General features: G+C 36.2%; 1 protein-coding gene across 1 annotated transcript; it reads left to right on the forward strand.

The window, feature by feature from the left end:
* Positions 1 to 895: 895 nt before the first annotated feature.
* ptgs2a (prostaglandin-endoperoxide synthase 2a) lies at positions 896 to 5,269 on the forward strand. The gene is made up of 9 exons (XM_081373343.1): positions 896 to 1,026; positions 1,160 to 1,276; positions 1,371 to 1,514; positions 1,626 to 1,930; positions 2,053 to 2,136; positions 2,560 to 2,806; positions 2,897 to 3,183; positions 3,505 to 3,652; positions 4,087 to 5,269. Exons 1-9 carry the CDS (start codon positions 966 to 968, stop codon positions 4,497 to 4,499), a joined length of 1,806 nt encoding a protein of 601 aa, XP_081229469.1. The 5' UTR covers positions 896 to 965; the 3' UTR covers positions 4,500 to 5,269.
* The last annotated feature ends 10,705 nt before the right edge of the window (positions 5,270 to 15,974 follow it).

The raw sequence follows: 15,974 nt of genomic DNA on the forward strand, positions 1-15,974 counted from the left end.
ACTATTTTAGCGCTATATAGACTTTCTATGTTGACTTTCTAGGTTTCTTTTTCCTCAGAATAGCCTACTGTAAATGTGAAATGTTGTTATTAGGTTTTCATTTCAGATTTATTTCTTAATAAGAATTCAATTATAATACCTAACAATATACTCAGAAGAATCCATGCAAGATTGCGAATGAATAGCGACATTTGCTCTAGGTGGCGCTCATGAGCTGGAAAGGAATGCCTGTATCACTGGAATGCAGTAGCCCAGGCTACTATCTACATCTTTATCTCGCTTCTGATTTTTGATCATTAGGCCTACGTGTACGCAGAAATGTTTCATTTTTTTCCACCCAAAGCCATCATGTCTATAAAACAGTTACTTTACCTGAAACAGATACAGTTGACTCCCTGACGAAGGCTTGTATGACGAAACGCGTCGGAGTTTTTAAAGGTTTATGATGACCAAGCCATAAAATAAAGGCTTTTTATTTTTTCTTAAAGAGAGTGCCTTGGAGTTTCCTAATTTGTTCTATATTACAGATACAGCCTATTTTGGAAGTACACAAACAAATAATAATAGGCTAACAGAAACATCTGAGTAGCTATGCAGTTAAAAAAAATCCTGAATTGCCTATAGGCCTATTGTAAATCTGAAAAAACTTTTATTAGGTTTATTTGTATATATATATTTGTAAACGGTTTTTACCAACAGTTATAACTGGCTACTTTAACAAATCACTTTTATTTTTTAATAATAAATGAATAGGCTACATTTTCCCAAATATGAATCCTTGATGAATGTGCACCTTGTGGAAATCGTTTGACGTTACAAACCTTGAAATTGCGCAAGAGAACTTCCTTCTCAAACAGTTTAAAAGGCGGAGGATCGCTTCAAGGAGCACAGAATTCCACGAGCTGTACCAGAGTGCGCATCTCTGCTTCGGAGTAGGCTAAGAAATTATAGATAAAACCTCTGGAATGAATAGACTGGTTTGCCTGGTGTTACTTTCAAGCTTTTTGATCTTTCCCGGTGAAGGATGTAAGTTAACTCAGCTTTAGCAATGTTCGAATGCTTCTTTCACAGTTTGATTGTTCTACCCAAATGCAATAACCTATAATGATGCATGGAAACAATCTTCATTTTTTTTTTACGGTTTGACTTTTTCTTGCAGACGACCCTTGCTGTGCACAGCCTTGCCAAAACCAAGGTGTGTGTTTATCCAAAGGTGCTGATGCATATGAATGTGACTGTACCAGGACAGGTTATTATGGTGAAAACTGCACTACACGTAAGTCTGGTCATGGATTGCATTTACAGATAAAAAAAATTTACATAGAGAAAATGTGTGCACTCAAAAACTGTTTCTTTTTCTTTCCTCACAGCTGAGCTTCTCACACGTATCAGATCAACTCTGAAACCAAGGCCAGACATAGTGCATTACATTTTAACACATTATAAATGGATCTGGGACATTATCAACAACATTTCTTTCCTGAGAGATGCCATAATGAGCTATGTATTGACATGTAAGTTGAATGATGTTGCTTTTTACGTGGATTCATAGTAAAACTGAGAGTATTTTAAAAAGAAGAAGAAATAAATGCACAAAGTAATATTGCCTTTTCCTTGTTTTACAGCAAGGTCCCATTTGGTCGACAGTCCACCGACATACAATGCAGATTATAATTACAAAAGCTGGGAGGCGTATTCTAACCTGTCCTATTACACCCGCACTCTCGCCCCATTGCCCCAGAACTGCCCTTCACCTGATCTACCAAATGCAAAGCAGGTGGTGGAGAAGGTGCTGTTGAGGAAACAGTTCATCCCTGATCCACAGAGGTCCAGTCTCATGTTTGCTTTCTTCGCCCAGCATTTTACTCATCAGTTCTTCAAGTCTGACTTTAAAAAAGGACCAGCTTTCACCAAAGCCTTGGGTCATGGAGTAAGTGGCATTCAAAGCTCTGTTATTAACTATTTTACTTGGAGAAAAAATTGTAGGCTACACACCATCCAAAGTGTATATGGGACTATAATGCAATTTCTAAAAGTTTTGTTATGTTTTAGGTGGACTTGGGGCATATTTATGGAGAGACGCTGGAGAGACAACACAAACTTCGTCTATTTAAAGATGGAAAGCTAAAGTATCAGGTTTGTGCTATACAAATGGACATTGAAACAGCACTTAATGGGATAGTTCACCCAAAAAAGAAAATTCTGTCATCATTTACTCACCCTCATATTTTTTCAAACCCGAAACATGTGGAACATAAAAGAGGGCATTTTGAAGAACCATTTTTGTCCATAAAATGAAAGTCAGTAGGGACAAAAAAAAAAAAAAAAAAAAAAAAAAAAAAACATTGGACCCCATTGACTTTTAATCAAGACATCCTTCAAAATATTTTATGTTCCTAAGAAGAAAGAAAGTCACATAGTACAGGTTTGGAACAACATGAGAATGAGTTAATGATGACCAAATTAAAATCTTTAGGGGAACTACAGCTTTTAAATGGACATGAGTATTGGTTAAATGTGAAAAAAAGTTGTTAATGAAAAAATATATTTGACCCTTAGGTTGTGGATGGTGAGGTGTATCCTCCGCTGGTGAAAGATGTCCAGGTGGAGATGCACTATCCTCCTCATGTCCCAGAGGAACATAAATTTGCTGTGGGTCATGAGGCCTTCGGTCTGGTTCCAGGTTTGATGATGTATGCAACCATTTGGCTCCGTGAACACAACCGTGTATGTGATATCATGAAGCAAGAGCATCCCGACTGGGACGACGAAAGAATCTTCCAAACCACTCGTCTCATCCTGATTGGTGAGTCGAGGTCGCATCATCTAAAACATTCCTAATCTTCACAATTTTGTGGAGAGATTAAATATTTCCATTTTGCTTTTTTTCTTCCAGGTGAGACCATCAAAATCGTGATCGAGGACTACGTTCAGCATCTGAGTGGCTACAACTTCAAGCTCAAGTTTGACCCAGAGCTTCTCTTCAGTCAACGCTTCCAGTACCAGAACCGCATTGCTTCCGAATTCAACACTCTGTATCACTGGCACCCGCTGATGCCCGACAGCTTTCAGATCCAGGATCAGGTCTACGGCTACCACCAGTTTGTGTTTAACAACTCTATAGTGACCGAACACGGCATCCGAAACTTGGTGGAGTCTTTCACCAAACAGATGGCTGGAAGGGTGAGTTTCACTTGTTGATAGAAAGATTCTCAGAGAAGCCTTATGTTGTTCAAAACCTGTATAGCTTTCTTTCTTCTGTGGAACACAAAAGAAGATATTTTGTAAAAATTTTAATGTTTTTTTTTTCATACAATGAAAGAAAGTGAGGTTCAATGTCGATTTGGACCCCATTGACTTTCATAGCATGGACACAAAAAGTTATTCAGAATATCGTCTTTTGTGTTCCCCCGAAGAAAAAAGTCGGAACGACATGAGTGTGCCTAAATCTCTTTGTCTTCACTTTACTGACTTTGTTAATTTATCTCATGTTTTCGTGAACAGGTAGCTGGTGGACGCAACCTGCCGGCTTCAGTTCAGGGAGTTGCTGTTAAAGCTTTGGAGCATTCAAGAGAGATGCGCTACCAGTCTTTCAATGCCTACAGGAAACGCTTCAACATGAAGCCCTACGCGTCCTTTGAGGAGATGACAGGTAAGACAAACCGTGAACATCACTGGTGTCAATCCGAAAGGCCCGTTCACCTCAAAGAGGATAACTGTAACTAAAAAGTTTTAATAATCATTCCAATTCTACGAGAATACGGAAGTCCACACTACAACTATAACGATAATGACACAGAAGAACTATATTGTTGGAATCACTCTCAGAACGATTTTTTCCAGTTGATGAACAATAAAAACATTGACAGCCAATCAGAATCCAGGCGATTTAACTGTGTGCGCTTATAAAACAGAATGCTATGGTCTGTTGGTGTGTACACTAACATAGTTATCATTCTTAGTGTGAACAGGCCTAAAATATGGCAAAAATGGAAAAACAACTCTTTTCATACAGATTTAGAAATGAGAATATTAGGAAAAATACACCTCTTATTTAACTGTAACTTTTTTTGTTTGGTAAAACAGGAGACAAGGAGCTGGCAGACGAACTGAAGAAGCTGTACGGTCACATAGATGCGGTTGAGCTGTATCCTGGCCTTCTTGTGGAGAAACCTAGACCCAACGCTGTATTTGGGGAGAGTATTGTGGAGATGGGAGCCCCCTACTCTCTCAAAGGCCTCATGGGAAATGCTATTTGTTCTCCTGAATACTGGATGCCCAGCACATTTGGTGGGAAAGTTGGATTTGACATTGTTAACACAGCCTCACTCAAGAAGCTGGTGTGCTTGAATATCAAAGGACCCTGTCCGATGGTGTCCTTTCAGGTGCCTGATGTGAAATTTCAGAGTTCTGAAAACATGAATTCAAGCTCAGCGCACTCCACTGAAAATAGTATTAATCCAACGATTGTCTTGAACGAGCGGAGTTCAGAGCTCTAAAAGATTTTGAAGGTCTCATTACTTTCACCATGATACATGATACTTGATATTTATTTGTTAATGTATTTATATTAATAATTTATTTCATTGATGTATTTATTGCTGATTTTTCATTTGTGACCCTGGATCACAAAACCAGTCACAAGTAGCACGGGTATATTTGTGGCAATAGCCAACAATACATTGTATGGGTCAAAATGATCCATTTTTCTTTTATGCCAAAAATCATGAGGATATTAAGTAAAGATCATGTTCCATGAAGATATTTAGTAAATTTCCTACCGTAAATATATAAAACATTTATTTTTGTGAGTGAATGCAGCACAATCACGAACATAATGGACAACTTTAAAGGTGATTTTCTCAATGTTTAGATTTTTTTGCACCCTCAGATTCCAGATGCCCAAATAGTTGTTTCTCGGGCCAAATATGGTCTTATGTATGGTCAAACCATACATCAATGGAAAGCTTATTTATTCAGCTTTCAGATGATGTCTACATCTCAATTTCCCAAAATTTACCCATTGACCCAGGGTCACATATTGTTATTGACATGTTACATGCGTTGTAATATTCTTTTTACAAATACTTGAAAAAAAATATCACAAGGTGTTCTCAGATGGTTTTGTGTTACAAGTGCAGATTTTTTATATTAAATGTTATGTGTAGTAAATGAGTTTTTTTATTTCTGTTTTTTATTTAAATATTTGTATTTATTTACAAATGGCAGTAAACTGTTGACAGTACTGGCCATTTCTTTAATAAAAACATCATTTAAAAAAAAAAAAATGTGTTTTGTGTCCCTTTTTTGGCAAATATTCTTACTTGCACTATGAAAATTACATTTTTACACATATGCATATACTCACCTAAAGGATTATTAGGAACACCATACTAATACTGTGTTTGACCCCCTTTCGCCTTCAGAACTGCCTTAATTCTACGTGGCATTGATTCAACAAGGTGCTGAAAGCATTCTTCAGAAATGTTGGCCCATATTGATAGGATAGCATCTTGCAGTTGATGGAGATTTGTGGGATGCACATCCAGGGCACGAAGCTCCCATTCCACCACATCCCAAAGATGCTCTATTGGGTTGAGATCTGGTGACTGTGGGGGCCATTTTAGTACAGTGAACTCATTGTCATGTTCAAGAAACCAATTTGAAGTGATTCGAGCTTTGTGACATGGTGCATTATCCTGCTGGAAGTAGCCATCAGAGGATGGGTATATGGTGGTCATAAAGGGATGGACATGGTCAGAAACAATGCTCAGGTAGGCCGTGGCATTTAAACGATGCCCAATTGGCACTAAGGGGCCTAAAGTGTGCTAAGAAAACATCCCCCACACCATTACACCACCACCACCAGCCTGCACAGTGGTAACAAGGCATGATGGATCCATGTTCTCATTCTGTTTACGCCAAATTCTGACTCTACCATCTGAATGTCTCAACAGAAATCAAGACTCATCAGACCAGGCAACATTTTTCCAGTCTTCAACTGTCCAATTTTGGTGAGCTCGTGCAAATTGCAGCCTCTTTTTCCTATTTGTAGTGGAGATGAGTGGTACCCGGTGGGGTCTTCTGCTATTGTAGCCCATCCGCCTCAAGGTTGTGCGTGTTGTGGCTTCACAAATGCTTTGCTGCATACCTCGGTTGTAACGAGTGGTTATTTCAGTCAAAGTTGCTCTTCTATCAGCTTGAATCAGTCGGCCCATTCTCCTCTGACCTCTAGCATCAACAAGGCATTTTCGGATGTTTACTGGATGTTTTTCCCTTTTCACACCATTCTTTGTAAACCCTAGAAATGGTTGTGCGTGAAAATCCCAGTAACTGAGCAGATTGTGAAATATTCAGACCGGCCCGTCTGGCACCAACAACCATGCCACGCTCAAAATTGCTTAAATCACCTTTCTTTCCCATTCTGACATTCAGTTTGGAGTTCAGGAGATTGTCTTGACCAGGACCACACCCCTAAATGCATTGAAGCAACTGCCATGTGATTGGTTGATTAGATAATTGCATTAATGAGAAATTGAACAGGTGTTCCTAATAATCCTTTAGGTGAGTGTATATACACTGCCTTTCAAACCAAACCAAACTAAAACAAAATAACAAAATATATATTATTTTTTTTTTAAGTCTTACTTTTGGGGTCCAATTTTGAAGAAAATATTATTTTTATACTTTTAGTGACATTTATAATTTTATAAAACATTTCTATTTCAAATAAATGCTGTTGTGAACTTTCTATTAATCAGAAAATACAAAAAATGCATCAGTGTCATGTAAGAAATTGTAGTTTGCCTCAACCCAGATTCCACTCCAAACTATATTTTAGAAGGAGCTCATCCCCAAAATGGCTTAATTATCATAGAGATGAAAGAAAGTCAAGTTATATTGTTTCTTGACCATTTGGGTTGATCACATCCTGAACCTTCTCAGACAATGGGGTGTCACAACTTCATTAACATACAGACCACAGCTGTTGCAACAAGAGCAACTTCATTTACATTAAGAAGAGGATAAAAGGTTTAAGATTTGGATGTTCTGGGTTCATTCTGACGCCGGTGAACCCAAGGTGCTTCGTGTACCTTGCCACTGCTATGCTGTAATAAACTTCATTTTTGTGATCTTCGACGTCCACATCATTTTTTCTTACAGTCAACAAAAATATTAAGCAGCACAACTGTTTTCAAACATCGATAATAATAAGAAATGTTTCTTGAGTAGCAAATCAGCATATTAGAATGATTTCTGAAGTATAATGTGACACTGAAGACTGGAGTAATGATGCTGAAAATACAGCTTTGCCATCACAATTACATTTTGAGATATTAATATAGAAAACAGCTGTTATTCATTTCACAATTTTCTGTATCCAAAAACATAATACTGACCTCAACTTTTGAACAATAAATGTCCAGCAAATTTGATCTTTGTCCAATCTTTTAAAAAAAGGTGGCCACACAAAATGTATTGGATGGATACTTGAGTCTTACAGTGCTATGCATAAGTTTAGACACCCATACTAAAGTTGACTAAAAAGAGGAATAAAAAATCATCTTTTGGAAACTGAACTTAATGCCTTCATTTAAAAAATTAGGAAAAATCCAACCTTTAAGGACACCAATTTTCTTTGTGAACGAATAATGTATCGTAAATAAATAAATGTTCTTCCTTAAAATACAGGGTGCATAAGTTTGGACACCCCTATGTTAAATTCCCATAGAGGCAGGCAGATTTTTATTTTTAAAGGCCAGTTACTTCATGGATCCAGGATACTATGAATCCTGATAAAGTTCCCTTGGCCTTTGGAATTTAAATAGCCCCACATCATCACACACCCTTCACCATACCTAGAGACTGGCATGGTTTTATTTCAGTTAGCCTAATAGCTGGTTTGATTTGCATTGAGAGATGATCTTATGGAAAGTACTCCATGCCAATCTCTAGGTATGGTGAAGGCTATGTGATGATGATATTTTAATTCCAAAGGCCAAGGGAACTTGATCAGGATGCATAGTATCCTGGATCCATGAAGTAACTGGCCTTTAAAAATAAAAATCTGCCTGGCTCTATGGGAATTTAACATAGGGGTGTCCAAACTTATGCACCCTGTATTTTAAGGAAGAACATTTATTTATTTATGATACATTATTCATTCACAAAGAAAAATGGTGTCCTTAAAGGTTGGATTTTTCCTAATTTTTTTAATTAAGGCAGTTGGTTCAATTTCCAAAAGATGATTTTTTATTCCTCTTTTTAATCAACTTTAGCATGGGTGTCTAAACTTATGCATAGCACTGTATATGGGCATTCTGAGGAGTACAGAATATATTATCCTAAAATAACTGTTCTACTGTTCTCTAAATTCATTGGATTGTGCTAAAGTTGTGACGTTTCATCCACTGGCCCTGTAATTGCTGTAACTGCTAAATCTTTTCTTACATTACTTTTACTAAAAGTCTTTCTTGGGAAAATGCTGAACTCTCTGAACTTGCAAAGCATTATGTTTGCCAAAAATGAGGCTGCAGGAAAAATATAATAATAACAGTGAATCAGTGATTCTCTTCAGCAGATCCAACTTCCCCACTGATTGTGCATGATGTGATGAATACTGACTGCAATGAACCCAGACAAAATAACACCACCGTATTGACCTGAGCCAACATTCACTGTCAAGCTCCATAACAATCAAGCTGGAAAAACACACTTGGTGACGTGCGGGAATGTGCTCGTTTAGGGCAGGAAAATGTTGCATGGCAACTCTTCTGGGAAAGGGATTTGGTGCCTTAAACATACTAACTGGAAGAAAAAAATAGATTAGAAGACTAGCAGAGTTTACTTTTCCCAGACGACAAGCAAAGTTCAAATGCAGAAGACTGCAGGTTCTGTGCAAGGAGGAAAGATTTATTTTGAAGACATAGATAAAGGGAAGTGTGAAAAAATATAGTGGTTGAGGGTAGCTGAAACATAATAGAATACTGAATATTACATTTCTTCATGGCTTCTCATTTATGAGGGATAATTTGATTATTATCATTATTGTGCTTGAAAGAAGCAAAGGCTCAGCGAGAAACATATCAGCACAGGCAAGAAACAAAGTTCATTGCACTGCACCCACCATAAACTAAAAAGAATGAAATGTTCTGAATCAAAGAAATTAATTAGAGAAACTAGGCTTCATTGTGTTGAGACAATTCTTTGGGTGGTACTGGGAACTTTCAGGAAAGGCTCTGCAAGCACCAGCATGCCAAACAAAACCTGCTGAAAAATGTATCACTGGTGTGGTGAGCCAAATTAAGTGACAGTCGAAAGTGAAATGGATGTTTAGTCTAAGGGAAAGGAAGACTAACGTCACAAAGGCTTGGATTTATGCAACATCACTTACAAAGGTCAGCTGGGGTTACAAATCGCTGATGCAATTTAGGTTACGAAACCCACATGCAGGCCACGTGTGTTGTATGAGAATCAAGAAAAGTTGGCCAAGGATTGTGTAGCGTTGACCAGCCCCGATTCTAACTTAGCTCAGGACTTGGCTTAGCAACTACACTGAAAAAATAGTAACCTAAAATGGTAACATCTAAATTAACTAATTTTATTCAAGTCAAAATATTATTTAACATTACTGAATCAACCTAAATACATTTATACAAAAAAAAGAGTATGGGTTAGAAAGGGGACAACTGCAAGTTGCCATTTATTACAGTGTTGTCTCCAGTGTGTTTGTTTGATTGAATGAGAAAATCATTCAAAATTGATGTTCAGTCCTGACTGAATGGAAAGACTACATGTCTTTTGTCCTGTTGTGAAGAACGTGCACTTCTGGTCAAATTCAGACAGTGATTATAAACTCTCAACATCAACATACATTTTATTTAAAGCTCAAACTAAAGCAAAAAACTCTAGGAAGCTTGTTTCCCCCACTAAATAAAAACAATAAAAAAGGTAGCCTATATATAAAAATATATAAAGTTGTTATTTTAATGCATGTTTTGTCTTATTTTAAAACATTTTAAAACATATTTGTCAGGAATATGTTTGGTGTCATTCACATGTCTGTTTTTCCCTTTAGTTTAGCCTTGTTAATAATCTCCTTGTTTCCTTAGTTACTGATTAGATTCACCTGTGTCTCATTTGTTTGTCCCTTGAATATATAGCCCTGTGTTTTCAGTTATGTTTGCCGGTTCTTGTCTTCGATTTGTGTTGTGGTAAATTCTCCTGTGAGCTCCAACATTTTGTGATTAAAGACTGTGATTAAAACACATTTCATTGTTCGTGCGTGTTGTTGTCTTGAGGGCCCTTATGGCCCCCGAGGTGAAGAACCACTTCTTTAGCATAATTTTATTGCTAGAAGCTTCTACATTCAGATTCTGTTTGAAAATAGCCTAAAACACATAAATAGATTTTCAAAAAAACCCAAATCAAAATAACACAAACTATCCATATAAATATATTTTATAAACAATAATTGATTAATTTTTAATACTAAAAAGTATAGAATTTAGCACAGCATTTCAAATAAACTTTAAACTACTGTTAGAATCAGGATAAACAATTTAAGACATCTAACATTACTCATAACAAAAAGTTGAGAAACAGGGGATACAGCCACAAGTGTTTACACTGATTTACACATCATGATTTTGACTGATTATTGACTGCAGGTGCGAGTGATTAGAAAGATAGATAGATATCCATGGCAACACGGCAACAGACACATACAACCCACTCGTACACATTCACACATAAATACTTTCTACTTAGTTTAGACAATTCAACTGAAACCCACTCAATACACTGCTAATACTTTGTATAAATATTTGCCTACAAGACTACATAAAGTGTACGTCATTCAGTTTTGTGTGAAGACACTGATTTGAGACTACAACATATGACAAATTGATGATTAATACACCATAGAACTGATACAACATGACAAGCGGTGACAGAGCTGTCATTAACACATACAGATCATCTAGATAATGTAGATTTTAACATTTCCATTACACATCGCTGTGATTGTGTAAAGTATAACAGGTGAATATGTGCACGTCATTTAGTTTTGTATTGGCTTCACAGGACCACAACTATTACCAACTCATGATTAATGCTATATACAGTAAATCTGTCAATACAAGACAAGCATTGACAATAATGGCATAAATCAATTTGGTTTATAAGGTGTGGGATGACATTAACATAATTTTAATGCACATTGTCTAGACTTCTAATTTATTTTCTTTTTTGTAAATGTTAAATAATACGTAGTCTTTGATATCACAGTTTCTTATACGTATCGGTTGAATGTCACCAGCAGGTTTCATCTGATAATGAGACTAGTTTCACTGATTGAATGAGGTCAGATGATGACAGCGGACTAGACAGTTTTCTCAACACTTTCGATCATGGTTCATATTTCAAATCATTCAGTCACATAATAATACAGATATTCAGGGGTGTACAAATGTCTGAGATCATTTTGACAATCTGAGATTTAAACCTTAAAAAACAACAACAAAAAGTAAAAAATCAAAAAGAAAAATGTAAGATTCAACATTATTTTTGCAATATTAAAATTCAATATTTATAAAAACATTTTGCTCTTAAATTGTAATATTGATAATATAATTTATCAAGATTTTATTTTGTTTTTAAAAAGTAAAATAGAAGTTCTTCCATATTAAGGTCAGCTGGATGAGGTTTATATTGCTTTCTTATGTTAACACTTGGCATTCAAGACACTCAAAATATGTTTTTGTTAAAAAAAAATCACAAACTATTTATTAGAATTGCTGTTTGGGGTTTATTTCATAAAGCTCAATGTTGTTATAAGCCTTGACATCTGAATTTGACAAACACAGGAAATTTACATTAGTATCACCACCGCACTATTTATATACCAAATATACAGAGTGACTGAATATACAAAACCTGTTTACGCATCTCCTATCTGTTTATATACATCCTCTTAAGGAACTGAAAACAGTTAAAATGTCATATAATCAACATAGTCATCAGATTATAGTGCACAGAACCTTTTCCAAATTTCAGTTACTTTGTCACTATTTAATTCGGTTTTTTTAATTATCAGTTCATTATGGGAATTTCTGATCTGATTCTATAGAAGTAAAATGTCTCTCTGTATGTTTTAAATATTTTAGATGCTTAAACATCTGAAGTAAAGCAGGCTCAGTGGACGGGTGAGTGGGTGTGTACAAGCTGGGGTTACAAATCGCTGAATGAATTTAGGTTACGAAACCCACATGCAGGACACGTGTGTTGTATGAGAACCAGGAAAGATCTGGAAACTGACCGGTTAGAAAAGAAAAGTTGGCCAAGGATTGTGTAGCGTTGACCAGCCCCGATTCTAACAGACAGAACTTAGCTCAGGACTACACTGAAAAAATAGTAACCTTAAATGGTAACATCTAAATTAACTCATTTTATTCAAGTCAAAATGTTATTTAACATCACTGAATCAACCTAAATATATTTATAAAAAAAAAATAATAATAAAAAAAAAAGTATGGGTTAGAAAGGGGACAACTGGAAGTTGCCATTTATTACAGTGTTGTCTCCGGATTGACCGAAGGGTGAAGTTAATATATTATCAGATTCCTTCAGCTCAGAACCGGCACATGTTTTAAATCTCTTAGGTAAGGCCTGTTGCCAAGGATACAGGGCTGTTTATTTGTTTTGAGCGGGGTGTAAAACTCAAGATTTCTTCAGCTGATGATTTCACCTCACACTGTCACTACTCAGTTCAAAGTGATGTCAAAGACACTGACAAACATTCAAGAGCAATGCTGTGTCACAACTCACAACTTCTCTCTACAGTTTTGAAAAGTATGAATGGGGTGTCTAGGAATGCACATATTTGCTTTACCGACTGCTTTCTTTACTTTCCTGTAAAGGAAATAGAGAGAATCATCCTTAAACACGTTTCTCCCACTGACTCATGGTTTGCTGTAAACCGGACTGTAGCTGCAACTATAACTGTACTTGTCGATAACCCATACTTAAAAAAGCTGCAGAAGACTGAATGATTCACTAAACCTGGTGGTCTGTGCGTGTGGAGCAGGAATTTCTGAATTAAGCGTTTTGTCTCAGTCTACGCATTTTGGGGTTGGCACTTGGCTTGGATGCGCAACAGACATCTGGCACTAATGACTGGAAATTCCTATGAATGAAAGAGATAACAAATGAGAGTTCAGACCACCTGTATTGAGGGGATGATAATGGACAGCCATCATAGGCAAGAAGTCAAACTTGTAAAAAAGAAAAAACCTGCCTCACTTCTTAGGTGTTGATTTGTTGGTTATTGTACTGTAATATCTGTATCATAATATATGTAAATAATGTTATAATGTACAGTACCAGTCAAAAGTTTGGAAACGTTACTATTTTTAATGTTTTTGAAAGAAGTCTCTTATGCTCATCAAGCCTGCAGTTAAAAAAAAAACAAAAAAAAAACAAAAAAAACAGTAATATTATGAAATATTATTACAATTTAAAATAATGGTTCTCTTTTTTAATATACTTTAAAATGTAATTTATTTTTGTGATGCAAAGCTGAATTTTCATCAGCAAGTACTCCAGTCTTTGGTGTCTTATGATCCTTCAGAAATCATTCTAATATGATGATTTATGATCAATGTTGGAAACAGTTGTGCTGCTTAATTTTTTTTTTATAACCTGAGATACTTTTTTCAGGATTATTTGATGAATAAAAAGTTAAAAAGAACTGTATTTATTTAGAATAGAAATCTTTTGTAACAATATACACTACTGTTCAAAAGTTTGGGAACAATAACTTTTTTTTTTTAAGAAATTAGTACTTTAATTCAACAAGGATGCGTTAAATTGATAAAAGGTGATGGTAACGATTTATATTGTTAGAAATGTTTTTATTTTGAATAAATGCTGTTTTTATGAATAAATGCTGTTAACGTTTTACTCATCAATGAATCCTGAAAAAAGTATTCCAAAAAAATATATTAAACCGCACAACTGTTTCCATCATTGATAATAACTGAGTATCAAATCATCATATTAGAATGATTTCTGAAGGATCATAAGACACCAAAGACTGGAGTACTTGCTGATGAAAATTCAGCTTTGCATCACAAAAATAAATTACATTTTAAAATATATTAAAAAAGAGAACCGTAATTTTAAATTGTAATAATATTTCATAATATTACTGTTTTTTTGTTTGTTTTTTTGTTTGTTTTTTTTAACTGCAGGCTTGATGAGCATAAGAGACTTCTTTCAAAAACATTAAAAATAGTAATGTTTCCAAACTTTTGACTGGTACTGTATATATTATAATAACGAGCAGCCAAACAGGAAATAACTATATATAAATAGTGAATATACAAATGTAATCTGAATGTAAAGATACAACTCTGAATATAAAAATACAGATCTGAATTTATTTTTTTAAGCCTGAATATATAAATGTGTAAGAATTGAGAAATTAGAAAATGCCGGGACTGGTTGAAGAGCGACCAGACCCTGAGAGGACAAAGGACCTCTCTGGAAATTTGAAGAGTTCAGATGCAAAAACTGATCATTTTTATTAAGCTTGTTTAAGTTCAGTAATTTCACTTAAATGGCAATTAATTGGTAATTTTCATTGCCATTTAAGTGAAATTACTGAACTTAAATATACGAGCTTCATTGATCATTTTAGAAGAAATTTTCAGATGGCACTTAGAGGCTTTTGCATCTGAACTCTTCAACTCCCCTTGTGCACTATCGAGATGAAAGTCTCACCTCTGAGTCATCCTAATCTACATCTCGTTCCCCCCCCCCCCTCCTTCTCCCCCATGCGAAGATCACCTAAAACAAAAGGTAATAAGGTTTTTAAGAGTTTAGGGATAACTGGCACACAAGGAGGGATTGGTCTCTAGACAAATCTCCCTACACCCAAAGGGTGTCAACTCTGAATGTAAATTAAGACGTTTCCATGTGAAAGAGGTCCTGGCTATATAATGACATGCAGCAGGGGATTCGGGACCTTTTAGTAACTCAAGTTGGCCCATGATGTTGAAGGACCTCAAAGAATTCAGCATCATGTATTTTAATGTTGGGTTCGCATCTCTTCTCTTTATTCCAGAGCATTTGATGTTTTGTATCGATTATCTTTGAATTGATTATGAAATTGGCATTATACATTTACCTGACATAATAAATTGTTACATTTGATTATTCTAACCGTCTTTGACATTATTTTCATTAAAGAGTTAAAAAGAATATTAAAACATTCGGTCACATTTAATGATGCACAGATATCATTAAAACTTTTTCATTTATGGAGTCAGATGAAATAACGAGAAAATACACATTCAAATGTATTGCATTTAATCAAAAAATACTTTGCCTCGAGAAAAGACAGTAACACGTAGAGACCTTCCGCGCTGGTCGGATGCCGGACTTTGGGCCGATCGAGCGTGAGCTTACAAATGTAAATCTGAATAAAATGTCCCGTGCGGGGCTGTGATGATGTACAGAGACTCCAGCGATGAAAAGGTCAGAGGTGCAGGCATCACCACAAGATCAGGACGCAAGTGGGCAGCTGATACATCAGTGGCACAGGACGAAAGCATGCTGAAGTTGAAGGACATTATCGGGAACCCGTGACTGGGGAGATAAGGACTCGGGGCCAGTGGTTTGGTTGGTTGGTCCAGCAATGGGGGAAAGCAGACCCAAGGCAGAGGATAAGCATGATCCAAGCATAAGCATGATTAGCAAGATCCCAGATCCGACACCTGGAGGAAGAAGGGCGAAGGTCAAGGGCTGTGGAACTTGGATCACAAGGAGCTCGGACAAAGTGGGACCTGCCAAAGCGGAAAATCATGTGGCCTGAACTTTGGAGACTAGAGCCCTTTCGCATCTCTTTCCTGCTCCAATCAGTGTACGACACTCTTCCAACACCAACAAACCTGCACAGGTGGGGAATGAGG

The sequence above is a fragment of the Scardinius erythrophthalmus genome, assembly GCF_964197995.2.
Source record: "Scardinius erythrophthalmus genome assembly, chromosome: 9".
NCBI lineage: Eukaryota > Metazoa > Chordata > Actinopteri > Cypriniformes > Leuciscidae > Scardinius > Scardinius erythrophthalmus.